Source organism: Corvus cornix, chromosome 8, assembly GCF_000738735.6.
Source record: "Corvus cornix cornix isolate S_Up_H32 chromosome 8, ASM73873v5, whole genome shotgun sequence".
In the NCBI taxonomy this organism is placed as follows: Eukaryota; Metazoa; Chordata; class Aves; order Passeriformes; family Corvidae; genus Corvus; species Corvus cornix.
Genome location: NC_046338.1, coordinates 14,243,326 through 14,261,495, shown reverse-complemented (window position 1 = coordinate 14,261,495; position 18,170 = coordinate 14,243,326). Strand labels below are relative to the sequence as shown.

The window sequence follows — 18,170 nt, the reverse complement described above, 5'->3', positions numbered from 1 at the left end:
AGCGAGCCGGGCCGGCGGGGCTCGGGGCGGCTCCGGTCAGGGCGGTGCGGAGTGCCGGGGTGGTGCTCGCAGGGCCACGGAATGTGCTGAGCTGGAGAGACCCACCAACATCACCCAGTCCAGCTCTTGGCTCTGCATAGGATACCCTAAGAGTCACACCATGTGCCTGAGAGCATTGTCCAAAGGCTTCTTGAACCTGTCAGGCTGTGCTCACTGCCCTGGGGAGCTGTTCCAGTGCCCAGCCACCCTCTGGGTGAAGAAGCTTTTCCTGATGTGCGGTCTAAACCTCCCCTGACTCTTCAGGCCATTCCCTCGGGTTCTGTCACTGTCAGCACAGGGCAGAGATCAGTACCTGCCTCCCGTTTTCCCCTCCTCAGGAAGCTGGAACTGCAGTGAGGTCTCCCCTCAGTCTCCTCCAGGCTGAACAGACCCAGTGCCCTCAGCTGCTCCTCACACGGCTTCTCCTCAAGGCCCTTCACCACCTTTCTTGCCCTCCTTTGGATACTCGCTAATAGTTTAATGTCTTTCTTACACTGGGGTGCTCAACCTGCACACAATACTCGAGGTGAGCCCGCTCCAGCGCAGAGCACAACCACCTCTCGACCTACGACATGTCTGGGCTCATTGCTCAGCAGACAGGGAACCTGGAGATAAGATCAGTGTATTTCATAGGAATTATTGCTGCAGTGTAATTAATAATCCGAGTTAGCTGTCAAAGTGGGAAGCTTTGAGCAAACATGACACACTGATGGGTTTACATTAATGCAGGTAATATCGTGGCCCAGCAGTGCCTGCCCATGTGCAAACTTTCACATTCAGACTATTGCTCACAGTGACTTGTGGGGGAGCATCTGGTTATTAGGAACCATAGGGGTTTTGAAGGTAATGTTCCCAAAAGTTATTTTTATTCCATTAAAATCTGTTAAACTTGATGTTAAAATGAAACAAGAACTCCTACAGCAAATTAGAGATTCAATTTACATAAAGACAGAAATGAGGTTTTCTGTTCCTGAGCTGCTTTGAGGTGCGCAACTGTTTCTGCACAGCAAAGACTACACACTGTTTTATAGAAATTGAGTACTCAGGGATTTTGGGGTACCTGGTCTAAATTGGAGGCATTTTTAATCTCAGAATGCAAAATTCTGAGCTTCAATGGGACTGATTGGTTCCATTTGTCCCAAGCATTTTTGCAAAGCTTGGTGTCTACTAATTTTATATACAAATACTATTTGTCCTTACTATGTTTCTCTTACTAGAAAAGGGAAAAAGAAATCTATTAACATAAACATATGAAGATAATGAAAAAATATCTAGAAATAATCAGAACTAGACAATGTTTTAAACCTTGTTCTGTCCTGTAAACAAATTTTGTTCTGCAACTCAACTTGCTTCACTGAGATTACTTCTGCTTAACACAGATGTAAATGAAAGATCAAAGGCCTCATTATGCACAATCCCATATATTTCTTGCCTCACTCCCGTTTTTGTCAAGAGAAAATATTTCAGCTATCCTTACTGCCTTAAGGATAAGTAGTTTCCATGGTAATTGAGGTTTGGAGGATTGTTGAGAATATGTTAACCAAGGACTTGCTGTAACTTTATCTCTCTAGCTGATGCAGATGTCAGAGATTGCAAGGTTATTTCTCAAAGTCATTAGCAGAGATTTTCATCACTGCTATTAGCAGAACATACAGGGAATTTTGTGTCGTTTGTAGTTCCAATTTGCAATGCTGTTTTTGTTGGGATCACTGAGTGCTTACGTGTGGAAAAACACATTATCTTTCTCCCTCCCAGCAAGAGGGATGACAACCTCCTAACATTATTCAAATACCTTTCTTCCAAGGACTCACAGGAACAAAATAATGATACACAATAATAGAAGAACTTCCTGGGGCATGGGAGGGACAACGAAAAGACACCAGAAACACATTGTGGATTTGGTAGAGATCACTGACAAGGTACAGTTATAACTTCAAGAGAAGGCCCAACTAGTAAATGCATGCATTGTATTACTTTAGTTTTTTTCATAGAATTATCAAGGTCTTTTTCTTGTTTTAGCTATGAACTCTGTTCTGTGCAAATAACATTCTAACCAGGATACTCTTATTTTACAACTTAAGTAGCACTGTCAAGAAACCATCTTTTGGAAGAAGCTGCTTGGTTAAAAACAGAACAACTGAAAAAAAAACCTAAGCCCAAACACCCCCACCCCCCCTCAAAAAAAAAAAACCTCAACAAGCAAGTTCTCTGGTGAATGGTGATGAAAGAAGACATTCATTCCATGTCAGCACTTAGCAATTTTGGAGGAAAACTATTTGTAAATTACCATTGACCCAGCTCAGTAGTGAAGAATCATTTTGAGTTGTATCAATAGAGCACTGTTTTGGATTTTTCTGTTCTGTCATTTCAAACAATTGAAAAAATATTTTGTGATTAAGTTGAGAGGACAAAAATTCATCTGGGGAAAGGAAATTAAGTAAGAAAATATAGAAAGAGGTGAGAAAAGAGGGTAAAGTACTTCTGGATTCAATAATCTGTCAGAAAACAGTTTTGGGGGTGTGGGGGTTTCTTGTTTTTCTTTTTTTGCTGTTTTTCTTTTTGGTTGGTTAGTTGGTTGGTTTGGTTTTTGTTTGTTTTTATGTAATAACCAGCATTTTGCTATTTTCCTGTTTTGTTTTGGTTTTTTTAAATTTGATTACCTGAAGGTCAAGAGGACATACTACTTGTCTTCAACATTCTTTATATTTAACCAAATGCCCCAGAAACTGCAGTGCTCCAAACCAAACAAACAGTGTCAGAGGAGAGCTATGCCCAACCAGCTTCCTTCCTTCCTTCTTTCTTTCTTTTCTTTCTTTCTTTCTTTCCTTCTTTCTTTCTTTCTTTCTTTCTTTCTTTCTTTCTTCTTTCTTTCTTTCTTTCTTTCTTTCTTTCTTTCTTTCTTTCTTTCTTTCTTTCTTTCTTTCTTTCTTTTTCTTTCTTTTCTTTCTTTCTTTCTTTCTTTCTTTCTTTTCTTTCTTTCTTTCTTTCTTTCTTTCTTTCTTTCTTTCTTTCTTTCTTTCTTTCTTTCTTTCTTTCTTTCTTTCTTTCTTTCTTTCTTTCTTTCTTTCTTTCTTTCTTTCTTTCTTTCTTTCTTTCTCTCTTTCTCTCTTTCTCTTTTTCTTTCCTTTCTTTCTTTCTTTCTTTCTTTCTCTCTTTCTTTCTCTTTTTCTCTCTTTCTCTCTCTTTCTCTTTCTTTCTCTCTCTTTCTTTTTCTATTTCTTTCTCTCCCTCTTTCTTTCTCTCTTTCTTTCTCTTTCTTTTTCTATTTCTTTCTCTCTCTCTTTCTCTCTTTCTCTTTCTTTCTCTCTTTCTCTTTCTCTCTTTCTTTCTCTTTCTCTCTTTCTCTCTCTTTCTCTCTTTCTTTCTCTTTCTCTCTCTCTTTCTCTCTTTTCTTCCTTCCCACAGAATACTGCTTTTAACTTGAAAAATAAAACAAAAAGCTATTTCATATGTTTTTAATGGATTAATTTTTACTGTAGTTACATTGCCTTGTTAACAGGGGAAAGCAATTCCCCTCTGAATCAGTGGGCCAGAATTCCTTGTGGTTGTTGTTAAAATAAATAACCACTAATTGGTAATAGTAATTTGAAGACCACAAGATTCTGAGCACAGTTTGTAATGTCTCTGGTCTAAGGATTCTTCGTGTTAGCAGAGTAGAGCACAAGGGAGGGGTGACTGATTTTTCTCTAGGACAAAATTCCCCATATTACACAGCTGGAATCAGTATTGTCATGGATCTAAAACTGGTGAGGAGAGGGGAAATACACAGAACATGAGATCACAACAAAACAGTAAGAAGTGAGGTGGCTCAAGGTTCTCTCAAGGGTTAGGTTTCTTGAGGTGCACATTTCTGGCCCTCAAAACCTTCAGCAGGATCCTTTGGCCCTCTGGACACTCTGGTGGTGGTGAAGAGTGGGAACAGGAGCTGGAGCAGGAGTGGGGGCCTGGCAGTGTGGCTGCTGCAGCAGGAGCGCTCGTGCAGCTGCCTGGGGGCCGACTGGCAGCAGCAGAGTCCTGAACTAAGGCAAGTGCATTCTTCTTATTCTTGCATTCAAAGCTGGTTCTCCTTCCCTTCACGGTGCTGTGTAGATAATGCAGTGGTACCCCAAAGGTCTGGTTTTGTGATGCCTGTAAGGCCCTCAGCCTTGAGACTGCAGAGCAGTTGTACAGCTTTGATCATGTCTGAACCCTGACCAGGCCCCTCATGCTCCTACTCACAGCTTCTCTCTGGCAGGTGTTCCCAGGGGCTGCCTACCAGCACGGACTGTGGAGCAAAGTTAGTGATAGTAGCTTTGCTTAACTGGTAGTTGAAAAGTTAAAGAAGGATACAGAAGACAGGACTTTCCAGCCTCTGGAGGTTATCATCTTACCTGTCAATGGAACAGTGAAACCACAGGCCTGCAGGTTTTTCTGAGGTGAGAACTTGCAGCTGAAGCTATTGCTGTGTGTCGATTAAGATGAAGAAAATGCTGAACCAAATAGCTAGGCTGGGGCACTCTACTCCTGAAAGGAATATTCAACTCCTGGCCAGGTCTCAGTATTCTCCCTGTAGTTTACTTTAAAAAGTTACACAGCAAAAAACAAGTTAGAGAGAATGGATTGTAACCAGCTTCAGTTTCTCTGTGTGTGCTTTCATCTCTGGGCTGAAGAGTCTGGTTCCTTCTACACTCCTGGGCTGATGCTCTGTTGGGCTTTTTGCACAGTGAAGAATGGAGAATGTGGTCTCACCAGGGTGGAATAGTCAGAGTGGTGGGAGATGCTCCGTGCAACAGGAGAATCTGTCTTTGAGCCCACCTCTCTTCAGCTGAGGAAAGAGTTGGGCATGGGCCCACCACAATATGCTATCCTATGAAATATGGACATCCATACCATCATTTTCTGACAGAAAGGCTGCAATTGTGTTTTGTAGAGAGCCTAAGCCCGTGGTGCATGGTATGTATTATTGTACCAAGCCACCTGGGGCCTCTGCTGGAGAATAGTCTCTTGTTTACCCAGCTAGGCGTAAGCACAAAATAAATGCTAAACTGCTTAGCTCTTTCCACACTGTTACCAGACTTAGGCATCCCCAGAGCTGTTTCTCCAGGGGTGCATTTCGTAGGGGAACAACATAAAATTACAAGGTGCCTATGCAGGAACTGCGTGGGTAGTTTTTCAGGATCACCTGTTTGAGACTTACAGGCTTGCATTCCTTAGTGGATCTTGTTTACAGTCTTTTAATTTCAGTGTTTTCAGTCACCAAGGACAATCTCTCTAGTGGATAAAATGGATATCATACACAATAAAGCTGGGTATTATTTAACATTTCAGAATGAACTCTAGATCTTAGTATATGCTCTCAGTGCCTGTCCTCATCCCATAATGCAACACAAAAAAAATTATTTTCATATGCTTTTCTGGGTTGCTCTTCTTTGCAGTACCTGAGCTGTGTACAAACATTAAGGTGGTTACTGGAAAGAAGGCATGATGTCCATTATACAGACGGGGAAATTGAACTAGTTTGGTGCAAAGACCAGTGATGTGTTCAAACGGTCTGTGTCAAATGTCTCAGAACCTGTGTGTGTGTGTATGTGTATGTGAGAAGGAAAAAGAAGAAAAGCTTTTGGAAGCCTGACTGAGTGAGATTTAAATAATCTAAGGAAGAATTAACCAAAGGGGAGGATTTTAAAAATAAGGCATTTTATGTGGTATTCTTGCAAAAAACCTTGCAAATGTATTATTTAAAAATTATGGAAATTCCATAGTCTGCTGCATATGAGTGTCCAGTTTTCAACTCATTAGAGTTTAAAAAAAAGACTTTACAGTTGCTTTATATATGGATGTCAACACAGTAGTAAACATGTAGTTCTAACCAACATTATCATTTCTTCCCACCGGACTTATCGAGATGGCATAGCTGGCCATTATCTTAATCTGGACAGATAGGCCTGGCTAGTACTGGGTGTTTGATTTACTACAAGTGTGTCAGCACTTCTGATTAGTTAGTAGACTGTAACTACTAGATAATGCATTCACTGTTTATTAGCTGACAAAAAATAGTAAGATAATGGATGTTGCTAGAGTTTCAAGTGTCTAGTGTAGAAAACTGGAATACTTCCCCAAACAGAAATTCTATGGACAATATAGTTGTATTTTGACACATTTAGACTTTTTGAGACGTTTATCCAATAGTTTCCCATGGCAAAGTACTGAAGAAACATCTACTGTTTCCAACCTGGTTTTTTGCTGAATTCATTGTGCTGCTTCTGGAGATCCCTACTCTTTTCTAAAGAATTATCCTGTAAAAGGGAAGATAGTCAATAGCAACATTTCATCAGCCTTGTGGGTATGTAGAAAAACTTGTGTTTCCTGGGAGGTGGAGTTCTCTTTGTATAAAGTGATGCTTGTATCTTTCTGCTGGTGCAATTACACATAGCTTGGGCTGCCTTAATAAAACACTCCTTCATGCACAGAAAATGAAAGAGTTTATCCAAGATTAGAGTATGACTCATTTCTAGGCAGATATTTTTCCAGAATATGCTACCTTGTGTTTTCATTTTATTTATTAAATTCCTGTTATTTTATATTAAGGCATATTTGTACAGTAGTGGAATAATTTTGCTGAAATAAATAGAACTTGGTACAGCCAATAATTTCCCTTCTTCTTCTGCATGCAGGTTGCCCACAGATAGAGAATTTTCTCCTTGTTTGAAATTATTGCAACATAATTTGCAGGTGCTACTACAGAAATAAGATAATTATTTTGTTACAAAGGAAAAGGTGTTAAGTGAAACTGTTGTTCCCTTCCCCTGGAAGATTGCTCTTAACTCCATGGTATCAACACATATTTAATGAGAATAAGCAAAATATATTGCTTAAATATTCCTTTGTTTTAACACATTTCAGTGTCTAGCTATATTACAGTTGGCTCTTAGTACATACTTTACATTTTAAATTGAGAAAAATAGTCAGGATCATTTTTTACTTGGCATTATTAATAAGTGAGAAGTATTTATAAATAGTTAGCGGCATATACTAGTTATTTTACAAATTTGTAAGATAATACTTGCGTAAGAAACAGAAGTTGTAAAGTGATACATGATAAGGAATCAGTCCACAGTGCTCCCAGAATCTTTAATAAGGTGCGCTAACTTGAACAATGTGCATTTTAGTATAGTTAACTGAAGGATAAGATTACTAGGAAAGAAAAATGTAATTTAGTTATCTGAGGGAGGGCTGCATCATGAAAAGTAGTGATACAGAAATGCAATTAAGAGCACACAGAAATGCCATCCTTATGAATAAATGTCAGGAGCACTGTAGCACTAGGGATTTTGTTGGTGGAACAGTAGGTCTTGCCCTGATACCAAGGCAAAATCTGAGAAACCAGTTAAGCAGAACTATGTGGGACCTAGAAACCATTTTTACAGAAGAGACTTTAAAAGTTTAATCTCTTTAGCCCTTCAATGAATCAGGGAAGCACTAACTCACATGGAATTACATGAATAAAGAGAATAACCACAGAAATCTTCAGTTTAGCAGACAAATCTTTTAGAAGATGTAACGTTTGAAAACTCAGTCAAGAGATGTTTTTTATTAAAAAACAAAATCAAAACAAACAGAAAACCCCATAGATTAACTAAGCCCTGGGGGAAAAATTGATAGATAGACCTGTGAACTATTCTTTTTCACATGAAATCTTTAAACCAAGGTGGTGGATATCTTTCCAAAGGATATATCCCTTAACCTAATTGTCACCTGTACCATGCAAAAGGTCAGGCTGGAGACTTGTGGTGCTTTCTTCCGACCTGAAAACCTATGATGCTATGAAACCTCAAAATGAAATAAAGAAACCCCTTTCAAATGTTTTATAAGAATTTTAGAATATCTTCCATAATATTCATATGGTATGAGGTTAGACACTGCAATGAATGGACTTTTTAAATAATTTAACAGGCTACATTTTAGCTACATTACAGTTGGGGGTTTTTTCCCTGTTTGTATTGCTATATTTTGATTAATAGTCATTAGAATTGCAGTATCTCCTTTATTTAGGCTACCAAGCCCCTTTCCCTGATAAGATTTTCTTTCTTTATTGGTTTATCAAATCTTTTAAGACTGGTATTTCAATGCTGGGTGTTCACCTCAGGATAACTTTCTGGAAAGCATATTCTGTATTTGGCAGTGATCACAAACAACATCAAAAGCAAAATTACTGAAGCTAATAAAAACAAATGCTAGTGCAAGAAGTAGTTCCAAAATGTTAGACAGACTGGTGGGATAATATGAAGATTTACAAGATTTCTTTCTCTTTTATGTTAAAAACTCTCAGTAACTGTATTTTTTTCTTATGTGTTGATGAAATACGAGCATGCTTTTGGACACTTAAAAGTGCTAATCACAAAATAACAATGATAACAAGCAATGTAAGACATTTATCTTGTAACATATAATCCCAGTGTCAGATAAACTCTTCTTTTCCAGCATGCATAGGTAGCTCTTATTACTGAAACTCAAGCTGCACATAATTATTGGTAACAGAAAAACACTGGTGTTTACCTCCCACACACAGAGCTACACCTTGCCCTCCAGGAAATCCAGAGCGCTTCCTAAGAATTATTTCTAGCTGTGGCCTGTATTTCAGCCTCTTTTGTATCATTTTACAGTGGAAGCTTGTCAGAGCCAATCCTGACTGGTGCGCAGGGTTTGACTGAACAAAGAAATGAAACTCATAGTGAAATCTTGTCTTACATTGGACCTTTTATCACAGGATCTCTTCTGCTTGGTTCAACAAGTTTGATGCTTTACCCAACACAGACTGATGCTGGAGACAATCTCTGTTCTCAGCAGTCGGAGTCAGAGGGCAGAATCAAAAGCATATTTCAGTAAAAGTTACTCTACAGATTGACAAGGAAGAATTAGCTAAAATAGTATTTCCTTTGTCTATATTTCCAAATTGATCATATTTTCCTCCTGTTTGGAGGAAAACAGGAGGAAAACTTATTTCCTAAGTTTGCATGGAATTATTATGAAAGAGAAGGCACAGCATGGTTACCTTTGGCAGGAGAGAGTTAGGCTCAATGGTTCAAGCCCTGGTTTTTTATTTCACCAGGTGACTTTTAGATATATCTGGAAAGAAATGACAGCATTCAATCTGATACCAGGATTGTATCTATCAGCTGACATTGCATCTGGCTATTACCTCTGTCCTTTAGCCTCACATGGAAATGTGCAGTACTGTAGTGCCAGTATGGGATTCAGGAGATCTTTCCTGTCCTCGGTCTCCTTCTATACCAATACCTTGTGTTTACCTCTGATACATCCCTTTGTACCTTACTCTTCTACAAAATTAGTGTGAAAGCATTTTTGCCTTACATGCATAAAGAAGCAGAATATATATTCTAGAAAGAACAAGGGCCCAGCAAATCTCATAGGGAATCCTCTGCTGGGAAACAAAGTCACTGCAAAGGAATTGGAGACTATCAGATCACAATTGATCTCTACAAGGTGACCAGAATAGGGAAAGTAACTCTTGATTGCCCAAGCAAGTAAATACTGAGAAAGGATAAAGAGGTTTATACTTCATCTGTATCTGGCACTGATGCAAGGAAAGGAGGAATGCTGTTTAGGATTTGGGTCCTAAATTCAAAAAGAGTGATGAAAAATAAGAAGGATTTCATAGAATAGAGATGAGACATGATTAAAGGATACTCTCCTTCTAATGTGGGGCTCAAGGAGTTCCACCTCTTTAGCTTATCAAATAGAAAGTTAATGGGGGCCCTTTATGTACCATTCTATGGTGTAAATATTCATTTAAAAATCCGTGCCTTAGCTCTGGCAGACAAAGATCCAAGACCTGCAATTTTAATTTCTAGTTACCCGTAATCAAGCATTGAGAGGGTTACCAAGAATTATGGTAAATTTTCTCTTGATATTTACATCAAAATACATGTGTCCCCCTTAAAATTATACAATCTAGTTTGGACAGGGATGAGTTCACGAAAATCTGCTCTCCATTATGCCAGAAGTCAGACTAGAAGACCACACAAGTCACATCAGGCTTTCTAATCTGCTAATTAGATAGTTTATATAAATTCAGTTTAATTGGGTCTGTGTTTTTTAATAAACGGTATTTTTAATGTTTCATGTTTGACTGCAGCCTCACCTAATCTCAGCTGTTTCTTACTGTATACGTGTGGTGGGACTTTGACATCCTACCAGCACCTCCACCTTCATCCTCAAGTGTTGCATCATTAGCTTGTTACACAACCTGCAGGGTTGATGTTGTTGATATGGTGCCAACTACAAAATCATTGAGAGATGGAGTGATGGCACTGCTGGAGATCCCAACAAAACTGCTCGAGATCCTGCACAGAAGCTATTTAACAAGACCAAATTCTGTTGTACCTTTTATAAACCTTAAGTAGAATATACTGCTCAGATGATTGTATTCTCTTTACAGGTCTTTGTTGAGGATTTTTAGCATGTCATTCCAGATTTTTTTTTTTTTACAACTAAGTGTATAATCTTCCAGGTTTTTATCCAGGCTGAGGCTGATATTTAAAAGAAGTTTTGTTCTCACTTGTTCTTTCAGATGTACTTTGCTTGGTAGTCCTGGGAACAGCCTGTCACCCTGACAAGGATTAACCTCATCCATTGGACATGCTGCTGTTTCTCTGGGCACCTCTCCAGCTTTGCATGGAGAGCAGCCTGTCCTTAGCACTATCTCATCAGGAAGCAGTCCATCCTTTGGGGGACACTACGGCTTCCTTTCCTTTGGGATCAAGATCTTTCATTCCTTCAAGCCTGTTGGTGGACATTAAAAGAAGTACCTCTGCTGTTTCAGGTGAGATGTCAGCGCAGTGCCCTCACCTACTGGCTGAGTTTCTAGGTATTATTCTGCCTTGGGAAGAGGCAAGCACTCCACAGCTCTGCAGTTCAAAACTCTTTGAAAAGTGCTGTCCCCTTCCTGTTTGCATTCATAAATTGTTTCCATTTTCCTCATTTCAAAAGCAAGCTGCAGCAGATCACCCTCTTCACTCTTTTTTGTTGCACCATGTTTTGGTGCCTGCTAAGCTCCTGCTAGCTTCCTGAACCCTCTGGCTTTTAAATAGTTCTTACTTTTCCAAGAATTTTTAACAGCCACTACCTAAAATGTCAATGCTACTGGATGTTTCAGTGTAGTCTCAAACCAAGCTTCCACCTACTGTGATTTGGAAAAGATGTTGCATATGTCCGTTACATATCCTCCACTAGCAGAGGACTGAGTGCAGAAACCAAACTATGTACTGAAGGTGAAAAGCATTTCACCAGGTTTTGAGAAAACCCTTGTAACTAAGCCTAGGTAAAGGCTTAGCATGAAGCCAGGATAATTTTGTGACTAATAATAGATTCAACTCAGAAAAATTGTTTAGAAGCAGAACTGTGTACCCACAGAAGGAAGGAAATGAACAGTTTGAGTCTGTTAAAGACTCTTTATCCCTCCGCCCATAGGCATACATCTTATCTGTACCACTCCTACATATCCTAGATCAAATTTGAAAGCCATCATACTTCAGGGAGCTAAACACTTCTGAATGCTTTATTTCACAATACCAGAGATCTGCAGGTATAAGTTTCTCTTTATATATGGTGTGTTCATACACCCATGTACAAGACTTACTGGACACCTTTTCAGTATTAGGCTATCTGGGACAGGGTGCTACAGGAATCTGAAGTACTCCTTTTGGGAGTATCCAAATCAGGAAATTCAAAGCACTAACAGATATAAGCCTGTATCAGCAGTGAAAGAAATGGCATGGGTGCTTTTCTTTAAGAACAAAAGCATGTATTCTAATTGAGAATACTGGCTAACTGCCTACGTGTGAAATACTTTAAAGGCTTGTGCCTTTGAATGTATTAGGTCCAATTTCCAAGGCTGTTGAGAATTTGCCAACTGCATAATTTTCAGCTGTAATTATGAAAGATTACTGTCAGAAAGGCTGACTTTCATTCTTGAAGGCAAATCCTGAGAAGATACTGAAAAACCCAGACTCACCCTCAGTGTTTCTGACGAACCTTTTACAGTTTCTTCTGATGAAGTAATGCTGGTAAGATAATAGCTTTGCTAGAGAGCTTTTGAAAACTGGTCTCTCAAGCTTAGAAAATCTGTGTGAAGAAAGTAATAGTTATCATTCAAACTTGACGCCAGACTCTAATTATTACTTCAAACACAACAAAACAACAACAGGATTTTTTTTTAAATCTCCTTGCTACACTGCAGTAGCCACACCTACATCCTTTCAGAGGAAACGTATTTCTCTTCTCCTGAATACTTTGCACAAATATGTATTAATTTGTACAGTGCACTCATAAATTTGTTTAGAGATTAGCTCTTCTAATTTTTACTCTGTTGATCTTACTGTAATGCTTTATGCAGTACTACATTTAAATTGAACTGAACTTACTTCAAATGCTGTAAGCCCTTGAAACTTCCCTTGCTTAGGAAAGACACCTTGTTTACGGTAGAAGTGGTAAGGGCCACAAAGCTGCTCAGTTTCACTTTGCCTTTACCACACTGGTCTAACTAAGCCAATCAGACCAGTTGTGCTCAACAGTGTTACGTTTAGGAGTGTCGCTTGATCCCACAAAGTGCTGGGCTCATATTCCCAGAGAAGACGGGGACCATGAAATACAGATTAGTTTCTTATCTGAAATACAGTGTTTCACCTTTCCTGTACCATCTGTCTAGCTGACAGTCATTTCAGTAGGACTACCAAGCTAAACCTGCAGACTCAAATAGCATTATTATATGATTTTTCAAAGCAGCCAAAGCACATGCTCCACTCCTCCTTTCTTAGACTGATTATATACATGCTGGTTGTTAGCAATGAAGGCACTGAAAACCGGAGGAATTTAGCATCAAAGAAATACTCCATTTTATTACAAAAAAATATTGAAATCCCAAGTTCTCTCTACCTGCAGGGTCCTGAGAAATGCTCACTCTTTCAAAAAAACCCAACTGTATATTTTGACGTACAATATGGGTCTGATTTGTAAAAAGCACAGGTTTTGAAATATTCTTATAGTTTTCCAGGAGAAAATTAATGTGTGGAATTTCCTTGAGAAATTTAATGTGTGGAAAACATGCATGAACTTGTATTTTGTAGTCATATTTGTGACTTTATTAAAGGCTGTCCATGGAACCCTTTACACCCAGGGATGGAAAATCATTGCTGTGTAAAACACAGACATACAAACATATGTTAAACACAGCTCTTTTAAAGGGGCTTTTCTGAAAGCGCTTGCCATTGCTTTCCTGATATGGCTGCAATGGTCTGGGGGTGCAGACACCTTAGGAAACATATGAAATATAATTTGAAATCGATGGAGAGGCCTTAGGGTACACACTGCCATGGAATGTTTTCCTACTGTTCTTTGGAATCGGGTTTATTTGAAAGAGTCTGTGTTGTCAGACTTATTTGGGTGACCAGTAAATAATGAAGGACAGAGGGGGACTTTTTCTCACAGAGCTAAAATAGGACTATGAGGAGCAAATAAACTCACTCATCAAGAGTGTAGCAACCTCTCCATGTTGCACATTATACACATTTTCATCCAGTGACTTGATACTGTGTCATATTATGCATTCCCAGGAACAGAAGAAGCATAAGGAGTCATCCAAAGAGGAAAGAGAGGAAAACGAATTCTGCTCTTAGTACTTCTGTTCTTTTAGTTTCTATTTTGCTGTATGGTGCCAGTACCAAAAAAAGACCTGCAGAGATACCCAGGAATGAGCTCCCTCATCCCAGTTTTCCCACATTCCCAGCATTTAGCAGGCCGTGTGCACTTAAATATGTTGTTAGTCTTCACGGGAGATCTTAAATCTTCCTAGAGAAGAAACTATTCTTCATATCCACACCACTCATCTTCCTCAGTCTGAACAACACAAAGCAGGACTGAGGAGACAGAACTTTCATTCTGCCAGAGACAGGCTTTGAAAGAATATCTTAAGCTACTGAGATGTAAAAAATGTACCTGTAAAAGTGGGGATATCACTTCTTCCTGATTAGGGCACTGAGAGTACAGCCATGAACCATAAGAGACAAAAGGTTCATCTGTGCCCAGCTCCCACGTAGTCCTGCCTCAGAGAGGTTCTTCTGACAAGGCAGCTGCCCCCGCATGAGGCCTCTCTTGAGGTCTGTCCTGAGACCACCCTGGCAGTGCCAGGGTCAAGGTCATGGTCAGGCCAAGGTCATACAACTCCTGCTGGGGACATTTTTCATTGGGTTGGGACCACACTACCACCCTCAAACACAGTTTGTGTCGGAGACTATGGAAGGTTCAGATTTTACCCTTCAGGCTTCATGGGTCATTCCCGTGTCTTTGAAGTTCTGTTCCCACTGAAGATGAAGGCAAATTCCCGCTGAGATTAATGGGGTTAGGATGTGTCCTTGTCTCTGTTTTTTGCTGTTGTTTCCTTTGTTGCAGTAGACCTATTCCTTTATTAAAGTTTTTGCCTGGGGGAAAAAGTAAAGCCACATTGCTAAATAAATTATGAAATATTTACATTTGTGAAGCCAACCCCTCATGCCTAGCTCCTCCTCTGATATTAAGATGACACTTTTTATAGAGCTACAGCTTCTATACTGCCATTATTCCTCTGTGGGATCCGAGACCAGGAGGTGACAAAACAGCCACCATGAGCCAAGTGACAGTAAGTAATACCCAGGAATGACTACTGATTTTGACTCAGTGCAGCGAGAAACTACTATATTGGACCAGTGGTGGTTTGTATAGTGCAGGAGAGCAAAGTAGGATCAGAGATGAAACTGAACATAAAACTGGGGAGGTTTCTAAACAAAGCTTGATTTTTAACCTGACAATAAAAGGCCATATGTTATACAAAATACCCATAATAATAATGATCCCAGGAGCAAAGTGTTAAATGCATCAGTTTGCTAATCCCTATGTATGTTCTTTTTACTTTCTTTTATATTTGTATTTACTTCTTTTTGCCTGCAGTACTCTCAATGCTACAAGAATGATTGCAGCTCACTTTAGTGTCACCAGCTGTAATGAAATGATCTGCCGTTACTCTTGTGAATGTTTTGCATCTCTTGTTTTTATTGCATTTGTATATTCGCTTTAAACCTTAATAGTAGCTTCCTTCTTTTTTAAAAAAATGGTTTAGCATGTTGTTAAAATATGTATGGTTCAAACTGGTTAGCCTAGCTTATGAATTTCTCCCTCCTACTGTTACCTGTTTAACGCATTTGAGTTTACTTTACCCCACCTCTAGTAGGTCTGGAAACAGAAAGGTAATGACTTTCTCGCGTGTTCGTTTGTGCTATGTTTTTTTACCACTTGGCTAAGTCACTTCAGTTTACGCCTTTTGCTTTTATCTTTGTGGTGTAGCCTGTGGAGACTGTATCTGTAAAATGGGTAAATGTTAGGTTGCTATCACAGTAAATGAAACATGCTGTTAACTAGATTTTTGCACAGCTAACTCCAAAAGTTTCTCCATCACCACATCCAAGGTCTCTGACCCCCTTGGTGTTGACCATTATAATGTTCCTTCTGCTTTTCCCTCGCTTCCCCTCTCTGGCTTACCTTCAGTTGTCTTGTTCCCTCTTCTTCCTTTCTCCTGCAAACTCTTTTTGCTCCCATTTCTCTGTTTCTTCCCATCTTTTGGCAGGTTGGTGAGCAGCTGGGAATACAACTGCACAAATTGTCCCTATTTGCGGTGCAGTGTTTCTTTCTTTGCAAAATGCTCCATGCAAAATTGTCAGCTCCTTCATTCTCACCTTGACTGTCCTGAAAAAAATATTTGGAGTAGTTAGAAAGCAAGAGATTAAATGATAAGATTTTCCTTGCACAGTGCCTAGGATTTTCAAGGTCAGGATGTGAAAAGGATCAGCTTTCAGAGCAGGGAAGATTTCCTGAAATTGTACTGAAGTGGAGGACAGTGGTGCTTACCATGTTCATACCAGTGCAAAAATACATTTTTAAACTGTGCTATAGCAAGAGAAATATTGATATTTGGCTGACAGAATGTTAGCCCAAAAAAGAACCCTGAGAAAAGGCAGACACAAAAGCGCCCTGGAGCTAAATACTCTCACTCTTTAGAAAGCCAGAAGTAAGCAACAAAAAGAAAACACTCGGCGACACAGCTTTTAGTGAGCTTTTGGAAGGTTTTGGAATGTAATGGAGAAACTGTACAGTGCTATAATGTGATATCCTTAATTTGCCAGCATTAATACATGTGAAGACAGATTTTTGGATTACTGTATTATGATGCACCACTCTGTGGCTAATTTGGAGGCAACATTTCTATGATTAATAAATGAGGCAATGCTGGTACTACTGTACTACAGTGAGCCACTTGTAGCACTCCAGCATGAAACATTAAATACTATGCTCTGCTCCTGTAAGCTTTGAATATTTGAACATCAGTTTGCAGTTCCCAGGCTGCAAGGTGATCAAAGGAGGGGAAGAATGTTCCTTACTTTTATCCCTCTTACAGGAGAACCAGAATAGTCAGCAGATACCTTGTGTAGAAATGTCAAGCAAAAGCAAATGAAAAAAAAATCAAAAGGACTTACTAAAATAACTTGAGTAAAAGTGTAACACAGCTATTTATAAAAAGCAAGATATATTTTTCAAGTCCTAATGTTTTGTAGTTAACACTTTTAGTAAAATGAACATATATATGCACAGAATAGCATACTCTCAATACTGGGATAAATCATTTAAAGACCGTAAAGATGAGCATACAGTGGGTCTACATTAAAAAATTATATTATGCTGTCTGAATCCAAGTTCTAAAAGTGCTACAACTGATTACTTGGTTCAAACACAACTTCTTTTACTGCATTCATGCCAAATTTGTGAGGATTATGAGAAAATTCTTAAGATTAGATCTATAATCTAGTATCTCCAGTCTAAATAAAAAAGTGTCAGATATGGCTATGCTACTCAGGGTATCAGGATATCTAGAATACACCAATACTGCTATCCTAGCTTGGAATTTCAGATCAGGTGCTCTGTTTTGTACTATGAAGAATTTTTTCCCTGCGACAAAGGGGTTTTTTTCACACTTAGCCTAACACAAATTTGTTCATCTCCATTCTCATTTTTTAACTCCTGTCTTTTTAAGAAATCCCTTGTGAAATTAAAGAGGTGCATCATATTCTTGCATCACACTCTGACTACAGTTAGGCTTTGGCTTACTGAGCTTTCAGATGATGCTGCCAGCACCACTCTGCTTCCTGAACATTTTACTGCAGGCATGGGCAGCTTACATGTTCTGAAGCAATTACTATATTAAGTACCCAGTGATGTATCCTTCCCAGAAACTGAAAATAAAGGTATAAAAGAAATCTGCACAATAATTTATGGGCGTTAACATATGGGTGTAAGTTTCTCTGTGGATAATTATGTGACTATGGACTATGCTAATAATGCCAAGGATGCTTTGATACATTAAAAAAATTTCCCACAATGATGTTATTGAGCATTTCCATAGTCAGAAGTACACCTGCAGACCCCTGTGACAAGACCAAGCACCAGGCTATGTTAGCATGCCTTGGAGGAGAAAAGGTTCCCAGCTCAGAGAAATTTCTCCCAAAGCTTCCTTTGACTTGCTGGCAGGCAGCTGGCATGGAGCCCCAGTCCTTGAGAAATTCTCCAATTCATTGCTCATCACTCCCATCATAAGAGCTCAGGGTATGTTCCGTCATTGTGGAGATACCAGAAGCAGTTCCACCCCAAAGGCTGCCCTGTGATGTGGGCTCAGGCTGCCATGCCTCTGCCTGTTTTCCAGTATTGTAATTGCCCAGCTGGAATTAAACTTTACAGTTTAAATTTTTAAGCCTTCAAATTTTTAAAATATTTTTAGCTTTTCTTCAATGTCTAATCCTTTGACCTCTTGCATTAACTCCGTGTAAAACTGCACTGTTCCAACACAGCAAACCACTGCCCTACTGACACACAATTACCAGCATTAGGGAAGCATCCTCAGGGATACAAACGTTTATAGAAGAATCAGCTGGGTTTTTTAAGCGGTGTCAGGGAGGCAGAGTCCTGGCCTTGCTCTGGGGTGGCAGTGGCTGTGGGGAGGGCAGGAGATGCTGTGGTGCAGGGGGGGCAGGTGGCAGGTTGGATTTGGAGAGGCT

The 18,170-nt window shown here is 39.4% G+C and overlaps 1 protein-coding gene and 1 long non-coding RNA gene across 2 annotated transcripts in view; one reads left to right on the top strand and one right to left on the bottom strand.

Annotated features, from left to right (window-relative positions):
- Nucleotides 1-16: 16 nt before the first annotated feature.
- On the bottom strand, nucleotides 17-15,801 carry LOC120410361. The gene is made up of 3 exons (XR_005602437.1): nucleotides 15,607-15,801; nucleotides 4,410-14,513; nucleotides 17-132 (listed from the first exon to the last, which is right to left on the bottom strand). It is a non-coding gene; the product is annotated as an uncharacterized LOC120410361 (long non-coding RNA).
- Nucleotides 14,604-18,170, top strand: part of LOC104695300 (uricase-like) — a 24,423-nt gene continuing 20,856 nt past the window's right edge. Inside the window, exon 1 of the mRNA XM_010409039.3 lies at nucleotides 14,604-14,710. Coding sequence (XP_010407341.1) covers nucleotides 14,696-14,710 — 15 coding nt within the window. The 5' untranslated portion in view covers nucleotides 14,604-14,695. The remainder of the gene's footprint in view (nucleotides 14,711-18,170) is intronic.